The sequence below is a fragment of the Pelodiscus sinensis genome, chromosome 9, assembly GCF_049634645.1.
Source record: "Pelodiscus sinensis isolate JC-2024 chromosome 9, ASM4963464v1, whole genome shotgun sequence".
Taxonomy (NCBI): domain Eukaryota; kingdom Metazoa; phylum Chordata; order Testudines; family Trionychidae; genus Pelodiscus; species Pelodiscus sinensis.
In genome coordinates, this window is record NC_134719.1 from 35,302,456 (window position 1) to 35,323,303 (window position 20,848).

The following is a 20,848-nucleotide window of genomic DNA, read 5'->3' on the forward strand; positions in this document are numbered from 1 at the left end:
CATATCTGAAAGTCTTATAAATTATATAACTGAAGCATAAAGTAAATCTCTTTCTTTTTGTTGGTAACAAACTCATCATCATCTGACATGTTATTAGCATATGTCTACACTAGAGATGTCACACTGGGCTCATTAGTTAATCTGGACGGTAATGCGTGTCCACACTCCGCTGCTGCTTCTGTATCGGAGGCAGCACCACAGGAGGGCAGGTGGGAGCCACTATGTGCAGGAAGCTGACTTAAGCCATCCTGCCCCTGCTCTGCTGCACAACCTCCTGCCTCCGCCACATTGCTGGTTCTGATACACAGGCTTAAAAGGCCCCTCTCCCCAGTAAATGTATATCCACTGAAAGTTTCGGGCAGTACACATTTACCAAAACAAATTATAACATGCCTAGTCTACACTAAGCTACCAAGCTTCCATCAAACACATGCTAAAAATAGTAGCATAGTGAAAGTAGCATGGCTAGCTGTGCCTTCTACAAACTTGTTTGAACACATGGATATGTTATCATATATTGCTTGTAACAATGCTCACAGCTGTCCATGCTTTGCAGTTACACTACTATTTTTAGCACGCTAGCTTGAAAAGAGCTAGCACAAGCATGTCTACATGAGTTGGGAATCACACCCCTAACTCAGTGCAGATGTACTCTCAAAGTCATATCTTTGCACCCTCTGCTGACTTGCCCAAAATGAGAAAGATCTGGAAGAGGACAAAGTCCAACAATAAAAATGTAATTTGAATTAGATTCATTATGTACATTTACCTTGTACATTAGAAGTGCAGAATCTGTCAATAGTCTAAGTATTAAAAGAAGACTATATTAAAACTCAAAGTGACTTTGAAATCTTGTTCACAAAAAGTGACTGGAAGGAGGAATGAAAAGAATACTGTAAGGGAATTAGAATGTCTGTTCTTTACTCAGTCAATTTCTAATTTTCATTTATACCTGGTTTCCAACCCCTTAAGAGATTGTCTGTGAAAAGCTGACAAACATGTCAAATAGTCAGATGTTGATGTCGTTGAAAAAAGGATAAATATCAATTTAATTTTTCATATTCATACTAGTGATATAAATTAAGTCAGAGGTTCACCATCTGTAACATGTCCATCCTTAAAAATCAAAATGCTTTTACAAGTGATTCCAGGATTTTCAAACACATTTTTCAAATATGCATTCATATGAACTGAACATTTTTCAAATATTTTAAGAAAGCATAAGACAAGAGAACTAGACATTTTCTGACCCTCAGGAATTGTGCAAACCCAATGAACTTTCAAGATGGTATCAAGGTCAGTGTTCTTGTTTACTTCCCTTAAGTATTTGCAGGACATGCTTAGTTCCTCTTTGGACAAATAAGACTTCAGATAAAAGGTGTTATATTGACAGCGTATTAACATTACATTCACTTTTATTAAAACAAATATTTCAAATTTGCTGTTGCAGAGTTAAAGTTACATTACTAAAAAAGAAGCTTCAGGGGATAGCCAAGTTAGTCTATTACAGAAAAAAACCAACAAATGGTCTGGTAGCACTTTATAGACTAACAAAACATGTAGATAGTATCATGAGACATCAATACTGTTGTTTCTGCAGTATTCAGAAGTAGGAAGGGAAAACTGGAAAAACATTTAAAGTTTCACCCATGAGCTCAGAATCAGATAAGAATCAATTGCACATCTTATGCTAAATAGGGTTTGTTTAAATTAAGTTGATATCAGACAACCTTATTCCTGCAATTAGATTCACACAGGGGGGCTTATTGTATCTACCAGAGCAGGGCAAACAGATCCAACTGAAATGTGGGGACCTAAGTGCCTATATTATATTTAATGCATTCATATGAACTGAACATATAAATTAGACCTTAAAAGTAAAATGGCCAGACTTATTAAATTAAAATTGTTAAAACTGCTAAAGAAATTGCAGAATAAATTTAGGCAAATGTCATATTACCCTCTTCAGCACAGAGAGGAAGACAATCTAATATTAAGTATTACAAATTGAAGAATTCTTGGTAATAATCAGAAAGTAGAAAGCCTTAAACCAAGTTTCTGTTTTGCACTTACCGATATCAACTGCATCTCTGATTGAAGAAGAGTTTGATCCTGCGACGAACAGTTTTGCTGCACATTAAAGAAATGTGAGTTAACTAAAACCAGCTCTTCGAGAATACAAGTAAAACGCATACAGCAAGAACACCTCCAGTTATCTACTAGAATTCAATAAATCTTATGTTTTGGCAAGAAAGAGTGCTTAGGACACAAGTCAACCACCTAAGGAATTGAAAGGTATTTAAAAAAGATGTTCTTAAAGGAGAAACAGAATTGTAGTATGCTTTGTGAAATATCTTCAGAAAGCTTTTAAGACAGGAGGTTACATAGAAAGACAGTCTCTTGCAAAAGTGAAACAGATGTGTTTTGATAGTTTAAGAAACACTGGCTTAAAGTATGTTCCGTGAGCAACTCGCAAGTGTGCCGTGACCTCTTCTTTGTTTTTGTCTTTTTTTGTCTGACATTTTTTTTTTGAAGAACATTTTCATAGGTGTTCCACATAAAAAAAATCATCATTTGGTGTTCCATGGTCTCAGAAAGTTTAAGAAACACCACTTTAAGCAATCACAATAAGAGGTTTGTTTTTACAACCGTTAATCTCAGAACCAATAGATCTCACTCCTCAACTTACTGAAGCTCAAAGTTTACCATACATAATTTGTTCTTTTCCCTCAAAAAAAATTTGTACTAGATAAATCATTACACTAAAAATATGCTTTCAATGTTATTCCTTAATTACAGAATTTGTCATTCTGTGGACAACCTGGAAGGAGGAAAAGGGGCTCGCAGCTGGAGTTCTGAAGTTGACAAGAATATGGATTTCACTGCTAGTAGGCTCCCTGCTTTGAAACTGATCTCTAGGCTGGGCTCAAACTCAGGCTGTGAGCCTGCCACTGTGCTGACAGTAAGGAATGGGGCAGCCGTGAGCCTTTTACTAGACTCAGTTTCACAACAGGGAGCCTATCTGCAGTTAAACTGTTATTCTTCTTAATTTCAGGACTTCCACTAGAAACCTCTCCCCTCTTATAAGGGCAATAGCAATCATGAAACTGACAAGAATGACAACCAACAGCCCATGTGAGTCTCCCTGACTACATCAACATAACTTCATTTCCACAACACATGTAGTGTTTATGATGTCAGTGACGCAAGCCATTCACTTCGGCAGAAGCACCCTTCTAGTGTAGACACTGACGTAATAAGTGATAGAAATGTAGCCGTGTTAGTCTGGTGTAGCAGAAACCAAATACAGGACTATGTAGCACTTTAAAGACTAACAAGATGGTTTATTAGATGATGAGCTTTCGTGGGCCAGACCCACTTCCTCAGATCAAATAGTGGAAGAAAATAGTCACAACCATATATACCAAAGGATACAATTTAAAAAAATGAACACATATGAAAAGGACAAATCACATTTCAGAACATGTTCTGAAATGTGATTTGTCCTTTTCATATGTGTTCATTTTTTTAAATTGTATCCTTTGGTATATATGGTTGTGACTATTTTCTTCCACTATTTGATCTGAGGAAGTGGGTCTGGCCCACGAAAGCTCATCATCTAATAAACCATCTTGTTAGTCTTTAAAGTGCTACATAGTCCTGACGTAATAAGGTAGACATAAGCTGCCTTATGTTGATCAAGCCTCAATTTGGTTACAAACTAAGAGTATGTCTATATATAAACCCTACAGCTCCTCAGTGAAGACAGTAGAATAATTCCTAGTTGAACATTGTAGTTATTTTCCTGAAAAAGCTACTTAAGCAAAACAATGTTAAGTGAATCCAATTTCTGCATAAGAATTAATGTAAATAGGGGGTTTAGGTTCTAGGGAAATTTTTTTCAGCAGACAAAAGGATGTATATTTATATACAGTATAAGTTTTAAAATATAAGTTTTAAACAATTTAGTATTGTATATGGCAGGGGAGGGCAAGAAGCAGTTATCAAGCTGGATCCTGCCCACCAAGCTGCTGGATCTGGCCCGTGGCCGCCTTGCCAGAACTCTTTCTACAGAGTGACTGCCACTGTTTTAAACTGCAGTCTGCTGATTGCTATGCATTTGGGCAGGGAGGAGAAAGCTTGGCATACTGTCCCTGCACTCCAACAAAATCCCTTAGCTCCCATTGGCCAGTTTCCAGCCAATAGGAGCTGAGAAATTTTGCTGAAGGCAGCGGAAGCGAATGAAGCCTCCTTGTTATGCTTGTAAGGAGCACATAGGATCTTTTTCAGGGGAAAAAGGCAATACAGGAGGGCCCCCGACTTGCAACGTGATTGGTTCCTGGGGAAACGTCATAAGTTGGGGGTGTCGTAACGTGAACCCTAATTTACAATAGGCACCATGCACCATCGTAAATGTGGGCCAAGGACATAAGTCAGGGTTTTTCAACCCCTTCTGAACTTACAAAAATGGTTGTAAATGTGAGGGGTCAGAACCTGGGCGGTTGCAAGTCGGGGGACTCTTGTACACCATGTTTATTGAGAATACAGTAGAAAAAGCAGCTAGCATATGCTTCATAAAGATAAGCACGCACGCACACACACGTATACACAGGTACTGCAGATGGTGTATAATTACCAGTCTGTCGTGGCTCAAGTCCATCTTGCTGGCCAGGCAAAGCTGACTGACTGAGGCGTCAGGGTTCCTTTGAGACTCCTCTGACGCTTGGCTTTGCAGGACTGAACTCAGAGTTTCACTGGCAAAAGCCAGTGGTAGAAATGTAGCCATGTTAGTCTGGTGCAGCTGAAACAAAAAACAGGACTGTATAGCACTTTAAAGACTAACAAAATGGTTTAATATGTGATGAGCTTTCGTGGGCCAGACCCACTTCCTCAGATCAAATAATGGAAGAAAATTGTCACAACCATATATACCAAAGGATACAATTAAAAAAAAATGAACATACATGAAAAGGACAAATCAAATTTCAGAACAGAAGGGGAATGGAGGGGGACGGAAAGGGGGGGAGGTAAATGTCTGTGAAATTTGATTTGTCCTTTTCATGTGTTCATTTTTTTAATTGTATCCTTTGGTATATATGGTTGTGACAATTTTCTTCCATTATTTGATCTGAGGAAGTGGGTCTGGCCCACGAAAGCTCATCACATATTAAACGATCTTGTTAGCCTTTCAAGTACTACACAGTCCTGTTTTTTGTTTTGGCAAAAGTAAGTAAGCCTTCCTTTTTTTACATGTAAGTTCCCATTTGAGTCACTGGGTTTTGCAATGTCATGCTGCAAACCTTCATATGTTCATCTTAAGGTGTTTTTTTCCCCCAGTTATCCTTTGATGTTTGTGGTCAGGTTTCATAATCTCTTGTTAGTGGTCTCACCTTCAGGAGTGTCTGCCTGTTTCCAGGACTCAGCTATTTTGCTAATTTCTTCAGCCTTTATCCAGCCTCAGGCATCATGGATGTTTTCTTATCTCCAAGTATCTCAAGTCTTTTTGACCTCTGGACCTTCCTGATGACTTTCACACACATTCTCCACTCACACCAAACAATTTACAGAGCACTTCAGACAAAGGATTATAGAGTTACTAGAAGACACAACTTAGTTTGCAATGCAGACATTGTCTACTCATGAGAAACAGTGTGAAATACAAGCATATAGAACTTTATTAGAGGACTGTGCTCCCTGCTTGTACACTCGCCAACCTCCCTCTCACAGTCATCTTCCATCTACATTGGTCATCTTCCTTTCCAAGTGCAAACTAATGGTTCTTATCAGCCTCTTGTAACTATTTAGTTTTTAAGGTACTACTAGACTATTTGTTTTTTCACTTCACCAGGTGGGTATTTCAGTTTTAGGAAATTAATATCACCCTCACACTGGATGAAGCAGAAGCATGGAAGAGATTACAAACACTTCCTTGCAGAAATTGAACATGATATTGATCCCACACTATCCTGCTGGAATGCAACACTCTCTCATCACAGTGCATATGCAAATGCATAGTTACAAAGGGGGTATGTGTGCAAGAGAGAGTGAATGCCAGACAGACATGCATTGCCACTTTACGTACGCTGCCCTTATAAATAGACCAGGAATTCCAGACATATGACTCTGTAATTGTGATATCTAGCTTTGTAGAGATGGGGTTCTGACTGGGGACATCCTGACATCAGCAACCCTCTCCGCCTCCCTTGCACAGCAAGCAGGAGGCTCCCTGGAGCAGCTCCAAGCTACAGGGCAGGAGCAGCAAGACAGTGGGGAGAGGGGAAGCTGAACTGCAACTGCCAAGTTGCATACCTTACAGGGAACTTAGGGGAGCTGCCAGCCCACTCTGGTTTCAAAACTCCATAAGGACAGGCTGCTTTTCCAGAAAATTCAGCAAGTGGTGGACAAGGCAGGCAGCCAATGTTATAAAGAAGCAATGCACAACTTTACACATGCATGCGCTCGAATAGATAAGCAACGTACAAACTAAACAACTTTAATCAGGAGATCGTTAAGTGAGAGTTACTGTACCTACAGTACCTGGGTTGGGGAGTAGGAGGTCTCCCATCAGAGTAGGGACTCCATCTCCTCAAGAGGCAAAATTCTCCCATCAACTGGTTACTGTTTACACTGCATCATTCAAGGGTGTGGATTTTTCACACTCTTGAATAACATAGTTATACTAACGTAATTTGCAAGTACATACCAGACCTAAGGAATTAGTTCAACTGCTGCTCAGAATACATATACTATAGCCCCTGGCTGCAACAGACCCAAAGACTGTTCCAGCAACTAGGGACTGCTGGAGCAGTGCTATTCTACATACCCTGTATCAATGTAGTTACATGAAAGCAAATCTCATGTCTAAGAATATTTAACAGGAGGTTGCACCTATTTAACTAAGTCCATTTCCAAACCAATTTAGCTAAATCAGTGCAATTTGCGCAAGTAGACAAGGCCTGGCCTGATTGAGAGACCGAATGATTTGACCAAAGTGAGTCAAAGAGATGGGAATGGAACTCCAGTTTTCTGATTCTCACTGTATATCTACATGGGGATAAAAAGCTCTGGAATATGGCTGTAGCTGGCTTGGGTCACTCGCAAGTCTGTGTAGATGAATTCTGTGTAGATGTTTGGCTGCAATCTAAGCTCTGGGATCCTTTACCCACTCAGGAACCCAGAGCATGGGTGCCAGCCCAAGCCTGAACCCTTACACAGCAATTTTTCAGATCCAGAATCCAAGCTCCACATATCCAAGTTGGCTGACCTGGGCCAGTCATTATTTTTTTATCCTGTGCAGACATATTCTAAGTCATGTCTAAATAACAGGATGAGATGCTGTCTCATCAGGTTACTCAGTCCTTTTGCAGATTTTCTTTTTCCTCTTATTTCCACTCTCCTCTTTTCCTCCTCTTCCCAACTCAGATACACGCTACCTTAATTAATATTCATGAAGAAACTTAAAGTCACAAGCTTTGCTCCCACTGAACAGATCCTCCTACCAACCCCAAGTAACCAAACCTGCTAGCCAGAACAAAGCTATTTAGTTTTTTTAAGTTCACTAAGTTTAAGTATATTCTGCAAAGCAAGAATACTTTTTTTTTCATTCCTTACCTGAAACTTTTAATTCTTCCCTTTCTTCATGATTTATCTTTTCTATTGCTTGATCTACAGTACACTCCAGGACATCTGGCATTTCCTGCAGGAAATACATGACATTCAGGAACAGTTTGTCAATATTAGAAAATGAATAATCTTCAGAAAAATGCATCGACAGCACTACAGCTATTCTGTTGTAACACCATAATGTACATGTTTTCTATAGCAAGAGAATGAGGTTTTTCCATTGCTATAGATAATCCACCCCTCCAACTGGTGATAGCTAAATCAACAGAAGAATTCTTCCATCAGCACAGTCACATCTGCTATGGAGGCAGGTTGCCATAGCTGAGTTAACCTAACTTAAATGTAGACCAAGCCAGAGAACATCTGTCTCTGCCCTCAAATACAGAGATACTTTTGAGGCTCCTAGTGAAGTAGAATGGCTTTCAAGAAGCCATGTGCATGTTTTTTCATCACCCACAAGGATCCTTAATATGAAGCCAGCCATAGAAGCTCATACATACAAGGCTGTAGGTTCATGCAACATATACCTGGCCAAGATTCTCTTCTCTCCTGCCACAACCGTCAGATAAGTTATAAGAACACATCTAACTGGGCTCACCTATCATGTCGCTGTCCTCAACCATACCTCCACCTATCATGTCGCTGTCCTCAACTGAGGAGAGAAGGAGTCACAAAACAAGAGCAAAATCCCCAGAACAAAAATTAGAAAAAAATATTTTGGAAGCTCTACATATAGTTCCATGGTTAAGGTTGAGCTGAGCTTTGAACTTAAAGCAAGAAACGCCCACAACATATCCTTTCCCACGTTACAGAACAAACTTAGAATATGAAGTTTCTGTGAATTCACTGGTAATCAATTATTTTATTAATTAAAATTAACTTTAATTTAAAAATAGATCCTTTAAAACAACTATGCACATGTGCTGGACCATGTTTTGGGAAACAATATAAAAAGAAACTTTCTATATAGTTCACACTTACTAATCAAATACATTTGAAGAAAGGAGAAGGGGGATTAGTTTTTTCCCCAGATATACTTTGTAACCGAAAGTTTCTCTTTGAGCACTCGATAAATAATGTCCTTCTGGAGAATTCCACAAATTTCTCCCTTTCAAAACTGCTGCCATTTCCCATTGCTCTAAATGGGACTGACACCAAAAGTACTCTCAGTTGATGGTCATTTTGATGAGAAAAATGGTCTCATCAATTGGCTAGAGCTTCACTGGTGCCTCACAGCACCGGTCACTAATACAAGGATAGCCTGGCTCTACTCTCACTGATAAGCACTGGGAAATGACAGCTCTTTTGAGAGAGAAGGCAACTCTTTGTGAGCTTTGAAGTAAACAATTTCATGATTTAGCCTCACAAGATAGACTGACATCTTCAGTTGTGAAAATGACAAAAATATCATTAATCATAAAATATTTATTTTCATTTCCATTCATTCCTCCACACCTCCTCGAGAAATGGCAGAAGAAAGGTAAAGCCACAAGTGCATGTACAGGGTAATGTAGGAAGGTACAAGAGGGATATTAGTGAGAGAAGATATTTTATCTCTAGTTCTAGCCCTAATTAAGAGTAATCTTTGTTTAAAAAAACCGCAGAGAACTTTAAAAAAAAAAAAAAAGAGTATCCTTTTCTCCATGATTCATGGAGAAAAACAGGCAATATAATTTTACGTTTTTATGTTTTTCCAAATTTCAGTAAGAAGACTATAATATTGAATTGTCACCATAGAAAAAGCCACAGGGTCTTTAATGTCATCAACTAGTCAGGAGATTGGTGTCATGTGTTATCTGAAAGCTGGCATCTCAAATGAAAAATGACACTTCTGAATCATCAGCAACTCCTTCTGTAGTATCCTAATATTTCACTTAGAGAACTCCCTTCCAAACAGTGGCCAGGCCCAAGTTTAGTCTGCATGATATTACAAAACAGATTCATAACTCAGAAATTCCACCATGTTTGCATATGCATATTGCTGTAGTTAATTTTCAGGATCAGCTATACTATCTGAGATGTGTCCCTAGCATGTAATGACAAATCCTGTTTACTAGCCACGACTTTATTCTTATTAAATCTTATTTTAGTAAAACAAAACAGACTAAACCATCTAAAACAATATTTCTTTGTCCACTAACCTATTTCATTTCACAAGTATTGAACCAAATTGTGATAAAGGGAAAATATTTGGTCCATTACATTTAACTTACAAAGAAACTGTAGACCCCTTACCTGGTTTAGATCAGGACTGATCTTTGAGCTCCATTCATTCAGTGTTTTTTGAATGCAGTCCCGTAGCTATAAAACAATATTATATTATTAGTTTATATTTAATAGTTATGGTAAAATCTGTTTTGCCTGTGCAATTGTATGAACTTCATGAGTATCCTCTTTTAAGACAATAAACATTTAGTACAAGGTAAGAAATTAAGCAGACATTAGAAGAGCATTATATCACAACTTAGGAATCAGACTAGAATTAGGATCTTATCTTTCAACAACACTTTCCCTGAAATCACAGATGCAGAATTAAGCCAAGTAGGATTGCAATCATACAAATATAAGGATATTATATCATTACTACACATTATTTTATACTTCAGGCTTTGTTTTAGTAAATACATTACCAAATAATATTTATGGGGTCAGTTATTTTGTTGAGAGCTGCATACACAATAGCTGGACACATACACAATAGATTTGTAAGCCACTGCCTTATTTTTCTTTTAGGTGATTTTAAATCTGTATGGATACTCAGGCTCCAGGAGTTAATGCCTCTGGATGATTGAGACTGTTCTAGCACAATCCAGGGGAGTGACCTAGGATCTGTTTCCTTCAGGACAAAGAAAAAGTATAGCTGAATGTGCACATTATAAATTTTGCTCATTAACAACACTTCTAGCTTCTTGATCCAGCAAATAAAACTGGAAGTGAGGAAAAAAATCATTTTCTTCAAGAAATATAGAAACATATTTGTTTACTCTGACCATCACTTTTGTAAGTGGGCTTTTAAAGTTAGGCTCCTCGCATTTTGTAAAATCTTGGTCAAAATCTTTTCTGAAACCATAAGCACCTTAGAATATTAAAATAGCATTGTTAAAAACTAACCGTGGAAAATCAAGTCAATGTCGATTGTTTACTTTTTGAATTTTAAAGCAAATTTAGAGCAACTGTATAACACCATGTGTCTTTTGGATTTAATATGGTTATGCATGGTATTACCACAACACTGATTTAAATAATAATTCCAACACAGGCTCCAGACAAAGAGGTGGGAAGTAGGTATCCACAAATGTAAACATTTAATATCAATTGTCAATGTTAGAGTCTAAAAATTGTTGGAATATTTAATTAAAAAACTTTCTCTTTCAAGAATTAATGGTAGCCACAGGTAAAAACACTGTTTATAAAAGCTAAATCTTGGGTTTAAGTTGACCTCATAACTATATGTTAATTTACAACATCTGATCTGAGTAGTTAGATCTCTATGCGCATCTAGTTCTTAAGCTTTCTATTGAGGCAGACAACAAGCATTTCAACTGTGTTGAAGAAACTTATCCACTAGGAACTGATCTAATACCTTGTACTCACTTGCTGTCATCCAGCAACCACTCAATTAGAGCCAGTAACTTTAAAAACAAATGTTTCATAATCTCATTACCCATATCCTGTGACAGCCATTCCATCTTTTTCAGTATTTATCCATAAGTCTACTCATTGTACCTCATCTTAATAGTTATGAAAAGTGAAACTGTAGATCACTCAAAACAAGGAGTATAGAAACATGAAACTGTATTTAATAAACGTGTTAGTCTTTAAAATGCCACTGAACTCCTTGTTGTTTTTGCTGAAACAGACTAACATGGCTACTTCTCTGAAACAAGTAGATCATTAAGTTGCCAATGCTGCCTTCATATAATTATTCTAAAAATCACAATCTTTGTAGTTACTGAACAACTCCTAAGTTACTAGATAGCTATTTCCTGTGAGAATACTGAGATAAGGTTCTTGTATTTCATAGAATGTATAAGATCTGAAACCCATGGCAGTATGAACACCATCTCTAATAGGTGGCATTCCCATAGAAATCTAACAGGTGGGATTAGTTTAGTGCCAAATATGTAATACCAAAGGTAATAGCGTGGGGAGAGAAATGGTATACAGAAGCGTTAAGAGTCTGAAGAATTTTCAAAAAAAATTAAAAATGTAGTAAGCTCCTAGTTTTCAAAGAGAACAGCAATTATTGTAATATTAAGGAGTCTCAAGACTCAAGCATACAAAGTTTTCTAAAAAGCTGTCATCATGATACTGTGCATTATTGCATCTTCTTATGGATGTAAGCAAGTAGTCGAATACTCAACTACTCACTCCCCCCCCTTGCTGCATCTACATCAGAGGCAGCACAGTGGGGAGAACAGAAGCCAGTGCTCAGGGGAAGCTGGTTTAAAAGCCAGTTACCTCCAGCACTGTCTCCACAGTGCTGCCTCCCCCACTCCAGCAGTGTCAAGGATATAAGGAAGGCTGCTGCCAAGCAACCTCTGCCCTGGCAGGCTGAGGCTCACTGCAGGCAGAGGCTGCTTTAGCAGCAGCCTGTTCATGGCAGCATGGGTTGGTCACGGGCAGAGGCTGTTCCAGCAGCAGGGGCTGGCTGCAAACAGGGGCTACTAGACACAGTGCGAGCTGGGACTGAGCAAGCCTGGCTCAATCCCAGCTCACACCTATTCAGGACCACTGCAGCTCTGCATTTTAAAAGCAGTAAGAGCTGGTTGGCTCTTATTACATTTAAAAAGGAGAGCTTCAGCGGTTCCCGCTCTGTCCTGCCTTGCACTAATCCAGGATCTACCCCTGCTGTGGTTCTGAAGTTTAAATGTAATAGGAGTTGGGCTGCCTGCATGCTCAGCTCCTACTACATTTCTCTATAGCAGTGGTCCCCAACCTGTGGTGGTGGCCGGGCACCAGGGGGCGGGGACGGGGCCCCCCATAGCCATGCGCCCCCCCCATAGCTGCGCCCGTGGCTGTCGCCCCCCCCTCCTCCAAGCGCCCGGGGCCGGCGCCTCCTCCCCCCCAAGCTCCGTGCGCCCGGGGCCGGCGTCCCCTCCCCCCCAAGCTCCGTGCACCGGGGGCCGGCGCCCCCCCCTCCTCCAAGCGCCGGGGGCCGGCGCCCCCCCCAAGCGCCGCACGCCCGGGGCCGGTGCCCCCTCCCCTCCAAGCTCCGTGCACCCGGGGCCGGCGCCCCCCCCTCCTCCAAGCGGCCGGGGCCGGCGCCCCCCGCCCCAACCGCCCGGGGCCAGGCCAGCCCCGAGCATGTGGCGGGCGCACACGAATGCCCCCACGGGCGCCATGGCGCCCACGGGCACCGTGTTGGGAACCACGGCTCTATAGCAGTGTGTGTCAACCTTTTTTTTTTTTTTAAAGCACCCCTTTCCTCCCACCTAATAAATAAATAAATAGGTATCCCCAGTACCTACCGTTTTCAGACACACACACTTTTCTACCATTGCAACACATTTATTTAAACAACTTAATCATAGCCAGGTGGGCGATGAAATTTGAGTGTAAAAAGTACAAAAATAAGTGCTATAAAACTTAAAACAAAAATTCAGTTTTCTCCAAATTTCAGTTGTGTTGTCATACCCCTCAGACTTCTCTCAAGTAACTCTAAGGGTACTCATACTACTGATTGAGAAACACTGCTCTATAGCTCCCAGCACTAGGGATGTTAAGTAGTGGTTAAACAGCTAATTGAGTAGTTAATTGAACTTCAATCGACTACTCGATTAGTCAATGGGGGGGGCATTTGCTACCCCCACTGTGGCGCTGCAATTTAAATGTTGTAGGAGCCAACAAGAGCTCAGGCAGCCTGGCTCTTACTACATTTAAAATGCAAAGCTGCAGCAGGGTTAGCTCCCGGGGGGCAGGCCAAGCCATGACTAAGCAGCCCCAACTCATGCTGGCTCTGGGACCACTGCGGCTCTGCCTCCCATTGTTCCCCTCTTGGCACAGCAGAGACAGTGCTGGGGGTACCTGGCTTTTAAGCTGGCTCCCGCTTCTCCCCTTGCTACCTATGATACAGTGGCAGCGAGGTGGTGGGGGAGCCAGTAGTCAAGTTAGGCTTATCAGGTAGTCAACTACTCAAGTAGTTGCTTATATCCCTACCCAATAGTACATCCAGCCAAGTCAAATTCCTGGGGGAGACTTCTCCTATGCCCGTCACAGTACAATGCTCTCAGTATTTGCAGCATTTTATGTACTAATAAGCTTTAATAGCCACTATAGACCAAATTCATAACTAACCTAGACAGTTACAGGTCTACTGTGGTTTACCCACTTACACAAAAGAGTTGTGTCCTTGATTGTTAAAGAGGAACCAAATCCTACTAGTTTACTCAGGTAAGTACTCCTTCCTCTATCAATAATTAGCTCCTGATGAGGTATGGGGAACGTGTGAAAGATAAGAGGAATTTGGCCCTACATTAGGGCTGTTCAGAGGGGCAACAATTACTTTCTACAGCAACTCTTTGAGGTTTCAAGAATACTGAAATCTTTGGAACATTTTCACCAAAGGGAGTTGTGCCTAAACGCCTGTTACCCACTTGTAACCCGAACACCTGGGATGGGGGAAAGCCAGTTTCCAGTGCCTCCTCTATCTTCTTCAGGGTAACATGGTATGAAGGAGGAGCAAGGACTTGAGCCGCCCAAGGTTGGAGCCCCGATCATTAAGCCACAGAAGGTGAGTCATCCCCCGTCCTTCCCCGGAAATGACTGCTCGCCTCAGCTCGACCCCAGGGGCTGCTCCCCAAGCCCTGCCTGAGCGGGGCCGCCGGGGAGGGCTGGCAGCGGCTTCCACCCCCCGTTACCCTCTCGCCACCGAGGGGGGACCGAGGGGCTATTCCACAGCCACTTCCCCACCTCATGGATCCGAGCCCCGGCCCGGAGCCTGCGCCCTCCCGGCGGCGGGCTGAGGGAGGCCGGGCGGGCAGTCCCCGCCCCCTCACCTCCTCGCTGGGGGTGGACGGGCACTTCTTGCGCAGCCGGCCCCAGTTGAGCAGGTTGCCCGTCTGCAGGGTGAGGGTGGCCGCATGGTCCAGGAGGAGCTTGGCTCTGCCGCTGTCCGTCCCCATGGCGAGCGCGCCCTCTGCCCGAACTGTCGCCTTCGCTGGGCTCCGGCCGCTTCCCGCGGGCACCTGCGGCTGCTAAGGGCTGGCGAGCGGGCGGGTCTGCGCCGCGGCTGGCTGCGGTCTCGGCTCCGCGCGCTGCGGTCGGCCGGCCGGGCGACGATGACTAAGGAGAAAAAGTGCCTTGTAACTGCGGCCGGTCACGTGGAGCGCAGGGGAGGGCGCTGCCAGCCGCTGCTGGGGCCAAGAGGCGGAGTCCGGACGCGGGAACGGGCTGGGCCGGGCCGCTAAGGTGCGGCCTTTCCTGGCAACGGGAAAGCGCGCGCGAGGCGAGACTGGCCTGTGCGCATGTCCCGGGCGTCTGAGCATGCGCGTCCGCTCCCTGAAGCTTGTGCCCTGGTCTGGGGTCCCGGAGCAGCACGTGCCAGGGCGCTGAGCCTTCCCTGCCGCGCGTGCTACAGGACTGCTGCAAAACCCCTCTCTTGAATCACCATGGCTGTGTCTAGACTGGCCAGTGTTTCCGGACAATCAGACACTTTTCCAGAAAAACTTGCCAGCTGCCTACACTGGCCGCTTGAATTTCTGCAAGAGCACTGATGATCTCATGTAAGATTGTCAGTGTTCTTGCAGAAACACTGCTGCTCCCGTTCGGGCAAAAGGGCCAGTGTAGACAGCTCATATTTGTTTTGCGCAAAAAAGCCCCGATAGCGAAAATGGTGATTGGGGCTTTTTTGCGCAAAAGCACATCTAGATTGGCACAGACGCTTTTCCACAAAAAGTGCTTTTGCGGAAAAGTGTCCGTTCCAATCTAGACGCTCTTTTCCGCAAAATGCTTTTAACGGAAAACTTTTCCGTTAAAAGCATTTGCGGAAAAACTTGCCAGATTAGACACCGCCCATGGCTATGTCTACACCCCCGGCTTCTTGCGCGAGTAATACGCAAATGAGGCTAAGCGTGGAATATCACTGAACCTCATTTGCATACCTAATGAGCCACCATTTTTTTCAGAGGAGGCTCTTGCGCAAGAAGGAGCGTCTACACTACCCTTTCTTGTGCAAGAAAAACCCTCTTGCGCAATGCCGTTCTTCCTGAAAAGTAATAGGTGTAACGGCATTGCACAAGAGGGTTTTTCTTGTGCAAGAAGGGGCAGTGTAGATGCTCCTTCTTGTGCAAGAGCCTCTTCTGAAAAAAAAATGGTGGCTCATTAGGTATGCAAATGAGGCTCAACAATATTCCACGCTTAGCCTCATTTGTATATTACTCGCGCAAGAAGCCGTGAGTGTAGACATGGCCCATGTGTTCCAATAAATATCTGTGGGGATGCGTAAAACCCAGACATGCCTTGTTTTTACTGTAAATGCTGTTATTTAAAAATGCAATATCCTGGACCAGCATTTCGCTCCAGAGGTGGCTGCAGTTTAGCAGTGGGTGTGAACGGATTGGCTCCCAGTGAAGTCATTGGGAATTCTACCATTAACTTAAAAGTGAGCAGGAGCAAATGGTAAGAGCCCAGTCCTGCAAGGTGCAGAGCCTCCGCCCCTCCCAGTGCTCAGAAGGCTTTACAGTGATCCCCAACCTTTCATGGCTGCCAGGCGCCCGGGGGTGGGGCCGCTCACGTGCCGGGTGTCTGGGGGTGGGGCCACACATGTGCTGCATGCCCAGGGGTGGGGCCGCCCACATGCTGCGCGTCCGGGGCTGGCACCGTGCATGTGCCACGTGCTGGGGGCGGGGCGGGGCGAGCCCAGATGTTTCAGCGGGCACACATAAATGCCCCGGTGGGCACCATGGCGCCCGCAGGCACTGCGTTGGGGACCACTGGCTTAAGCCCTGTGGTCCAACCTCACTGTGAATCTCCGAGCAGGTGCAATAGTTGACTTTTGCTTAAAGAATTCTGCAGGTTTTGTAGACGAAAGGTGCTTTAAAATTGTAAAATAATATTTGTGTAAAAGTCCTCTAAAATTAGACAAATTCTTCATTATTGTTAAATATAAAGCTTATAAACACAACAGGCCAAATCTTGCTCCTTTACACTCAGTATAAAAATCTCGAATAAGCTTACTGACTTCAGTGGAATTACTCCAGATTTAAACCTAGAATTTGGCCCAATTGAACTAGGGAGTCCGTAAAATAGACAAGGATTCTTCTTTTGTCTGTAGCTGGTACTTGGGAAGGAAATCTTGCACTTATAATATGACAAACCTCTTACAAATATACTTTAAAGAACCAGTTAAAATACATATAAAACACATGTAAAAATGGCATCTCAGGAAACAAATGATAAATCAGTTTTCATCAAAAACCATTCCTGATTATCACAACACTAATCTGTTTTTCTCATGTGTGAAACAATAAAACCCACATATAAGCTGGAATTTGCTGTAGCAAGCTTATTTTTATCACTGTCTGTTGGTCTCCAATAATGTTTAACAAAAGAGTTGGAATTATTCCAATGGGCTACAGCTAGAATGAAAGAAAACACAGTTAATGTTGTTAGATGGCTAAACACCTCATATCAGATCTGGTGAGATCAGTGTTCTGATGGCCTATAGCCATGATTTAATCACATTATCGTTTCAGGCCTATTGTGGCCACCTGAAAAGAGCTTAGTTGCTCATTTATGGTCTGAAGAACAGGAAACTAGGAAAGACACTTTACAGATTGAACCAAACCAAGTACAGCGTTTTGAAACACAAATTACAAATAATTTTGCTGAATCTAGATCATACATTGCTTTATCACTTGATAACAATATATCATCCCTTTCCACCAAGGGTTTGTTTCCCAGCATTTGAGAGCAGAAGACTCTGGAATCAGCAGTCTAAACAATTCTAATGTGGGCAGTTAGACTGATTTAATTGAAATATTACCTATTGTTTACCCTGGGCCCAAAAGAGTAACTCACTTCTGGGTTGATCTGCTATAAATGTGGACTGTTGCTTTTAATTTTTAGATTTTTTTTCTGCTTCCTTTTTTTCTTTCTCATTTTGCTATCGCCAATGGAATTTTAATTGTGTATGTTTAGTAAAAATTTCCTTCTCTGACTATGCATTATGTTAGCAAGATGTAAATGAATTAATTTGCATTGTCTTTCTGCATTTCAAAACATTGGGGCTACGTCTAGATGTATCGCAATTGCTAATGAAGCGGGGATTTAAATCTCCCGTGCTTCATTAGCATAAAAATGGCTGCTGCTTTTTTTCAGCACGGAGCTTTGCCAGAGAAAAGCGCCAGTCTAGACACTGATCTTTCGGAAGGATCAAGAGGGATAAGGGATCTTTCGGAAAAGGCTTTATTTTCCAAAAGATCAGTGACTAGACTGGCGCTTTTCTCCAGCAAAGCTCTGGGCCGAAAAAAAGCGGCAGCCATTTTTATGCTAATGAAGCATGGGAGATTTAAATCCCCGCTTCATTAGCAATTGCGATACGTCTAATTTACATCCCTTTTACGAAAAAGGGATGTAGTCTAGACGTAGCCTATGTGTGGAATCGGACTGTTCCTAATCTAGAAAAATGGCTAAAACAGCATTATGTTTTAGCCTACCTAGGCTAGTAGTGAGTGTGCTCCATGAGTGATCCTCCATCTCAGTGGGCCGCAAGATTGTAGTAACCAAGACGATCTCCCGGGATAGAGTAGTTTCGCTGTGCTTCTGTACCTAAACTGTGCTTCTGTACCTAAAATTTCCAGGATGTGCTAACTGAACCATAGCAGCGATTTGATTGGATGCAAGAGATCATACAGCTCGCACAGTCAATGTTCTGTACAATCAGCACACACCTCACTTCATATGCCCTTGCTTTACATGCATATAATGTTAGTAATACCGGTAGGAAAAAAATATGTGGACAGAAACCAGCAGAATCTGGCAACTCTGCATTTGGGCAACAGTAAATAAATGCCACATGGGTCACACACAAAATCCCAGTGGGCCCCAGGTTGTCTACCACTGGCTTAAAATATTTTTATATTCTCTAATATTTTTGTTTTGATTACTTGTGCAAGCTTGAGTTATATTCTTCTGATATGCACACATACACAGAATATGCAGAAGTAACACTTATCAGGAAAATATTAACTAATTTTGAAGTGCAATAATAAAATTATTTTTTCTTTTATCCCAATATAAAAATAGAACATGTAGCCTGACCCAATATAATGGACCAAATTCATAGACTTCAATGGAGTTGCATCTGTTTGCCCTAGTAGTGAATTTTGTCCCACAGGTCCCTTTAATCTTTGCCTGTCTGATAGGAGCCCCTTTCTCAGATGAATTATCCTTTGATATTTTTCTTTATAAAATTTCCATGCTTTGAATTTTACACATACCAGTCTAAATTCTGGGGTTTCATAGGGTTATAAATTAATTCAGAATATAACTCACCTTTCTACTGTAGTGAAAAACATTAAATAATGAAAAGTAGTACATTCTTTTAATGTATTCAAAATGTACTAAAATTGTATTTATTATTAAAATCTGATTACACATCAGAGCCAAATATGTGATTTCATTAACTGACTGTCAGCTAGAAATCAAGATTTTTTTTTTTCCTTTTGAATAGTTTTTAATTATTCTGCACAAATCTAGATGGTTGTTTTTAAAATATAACAGACAAATAATCTTGCAGCACCTCTGGGTATTTCTACACTACCACCCTAGTTCGAACTAGGGTGGTAATGTAGGCAACCGGAGTTGCAAATGAAGCCCGGGATTTGAGACTAACAAAAATTGTAGATGGTAACATGAGCTTTCGTGGGCACAACCTACTTCTTCAGATGAATGGAGTTATTGAAGGTCCAGTTTCTAAATAAATGGTGGGGAAGAAAGGAGGGAAAAAACGGAGAAACAAACAGTAAATTAGGCTTCTACACTGCGGTTTTTGCCTCAACAGCCTATGCAAATGAAGCACAGATTAGCATATTGCCGTGCTTCATTTGCATAATTTATTCAAGCCAGTTTTGCACAAGGGGTCTTTGTGCAAAAACAAGCAGTGTGGACTTTTTTTTGGCACAAATACCCTGTTTTGCACAATATCCTTATGTCTCCGAGGCAAAACCGGCTTGACTAAATTATGCAAATGAAGCATAACGATATGCTAATCCATCCTTAATTTGCATACGCTCTTGTGGCAAAAGTCACAGTATAGACGTAGCCTTTGAGTGTCCATGCTACATCTCAGCTTCATGTTGCATGAACACTGACTATTTCTTTCCCCGTTTTTATCCCCTTTTTTCTCATCCCCCTCTCCCCATCCGCTATTTATTTAGAAACTTGGATCTTTAATAACTCCATTCATCTGAAGAAGTGGGTTGTGCCCACGAAAGCTCATGATACAATCTACATCAGTGGTCCCCAACCTTTTGGGGCTGCCGGGTGCCCGGAGGGGGGACCACTCATGTGCTGCACACCTGGGGGCAAGACTGCGCATGCGCCGCGTTCCTGGGGCCCAAGAATGGCTTGGGCCGGCCCTGATCATTCGGTGGGCGCACATAAATGCCCCAGCAGGCACCATGGCATCTGCGGGCACTGCGTTGGGGACCACAGATCTACATGTTTTGTTAGTCCTAAGGTGCTGCAAGACTAGTTGTTGTTGTTGTTGTTTTTTAAGTTTTTCCATTTACAGACGAACACGGTTACCCTTCTGAATCATTTGTGTTATATGATTGTCATTGTAACAGAACACTGTCATTGACCTTCCTTACCATTTTCCTGAAGTCCAATTTCATTATTGCAGGGGTAGAAAAAAACATTCTATCATTTAATGAGCACTGGTGATAAGGAAAAAAATACATAAACTGCTATTGTCTGAACTATTTATCTGAGGATAAGGAACTTCATAGCAGTATTGAAACAAATACTGAGAGGATTTCACAAAACTATATCCTCAACCAGATTCTTTCTTTCTTTCTTTCTGTCTGTCTGTCTGTTCAAGAACTCCCCCTAAATAGTAAGAGCTAGGACCACCACATCTGGTATGCAGCATCCTCTTATCCTAACTTACAGCAAGGTCAGGGTTTGATTGTGCCAGGAGACCTGGAAGCCCCAGGAAAAGGACTGTTTTCCATAAAATGGAAAGGGAAAGGCTGCTGTTCCAAGAGCTGCAATATGAGAG

The 20,848-nt window shown here is 42.0% G+C and overlaps 2 protein-coding genes across 3 annotated transcripts in view; one reads left to right on the top strand and one right to left on the bottom strand.

Annotated features, from left to right (window-relative positions):
- The window catches only part of GCLM (glutamate-cysteine ligase modifier subunit), a 41,544-nt gene that overhangs the window by 13,075 nt on the left and 7,621 nt on the right, over positions 1-20,848 (bottom strand). The window contains exons 2-5 of one of the 2 annotated variants that reach the window (XM_075936563.1): positions 14,622-14,907; positions 9,859-9,924; positions 7,612-7,696; positions 2,074-2,130 (exon numbers count right to left, since the gene is read on the bottom strand). In XM_075936563.1, the coding sequence (XP_075792678.1) occupies positions 2,074-2,130; positions 7,612-7,696; positions 9,859-9,924; positions 14,622-14,747 (334 nt within the window). In that variant the 5' untranslated portion in view covers positions 14,748-14,907. Of the gene's footprint in view, positions 1-2,073; positions 2,131-7,611; positions 7,697-9,858; positions 9,925-14,621; positions 15,070-20,848 lie in introns of those variants that run through there. The other variant, XM_006114145.2, reaches the window with a different exon arrangement.
- The window catches only part of LOC102459125 (very-long-chain enoyl-CoA reductase-like), a 55,927-nt gene continuing 49,313 nt past the window's right edge, over positions 14,235-20,848 (top strand). Inside the window, exon 1 of the mRNA XM_006114146.4 lies at positions 14,235-14,356. Coding sequence (XP_006114208.2) covers positions 14,294-14,356 — 63 coding nt within the window. The 5' untranslated portion in view covers positions 14,235-14,293. The remainder of the gene's footprint in view (positions 14,357-20,848) is intronic.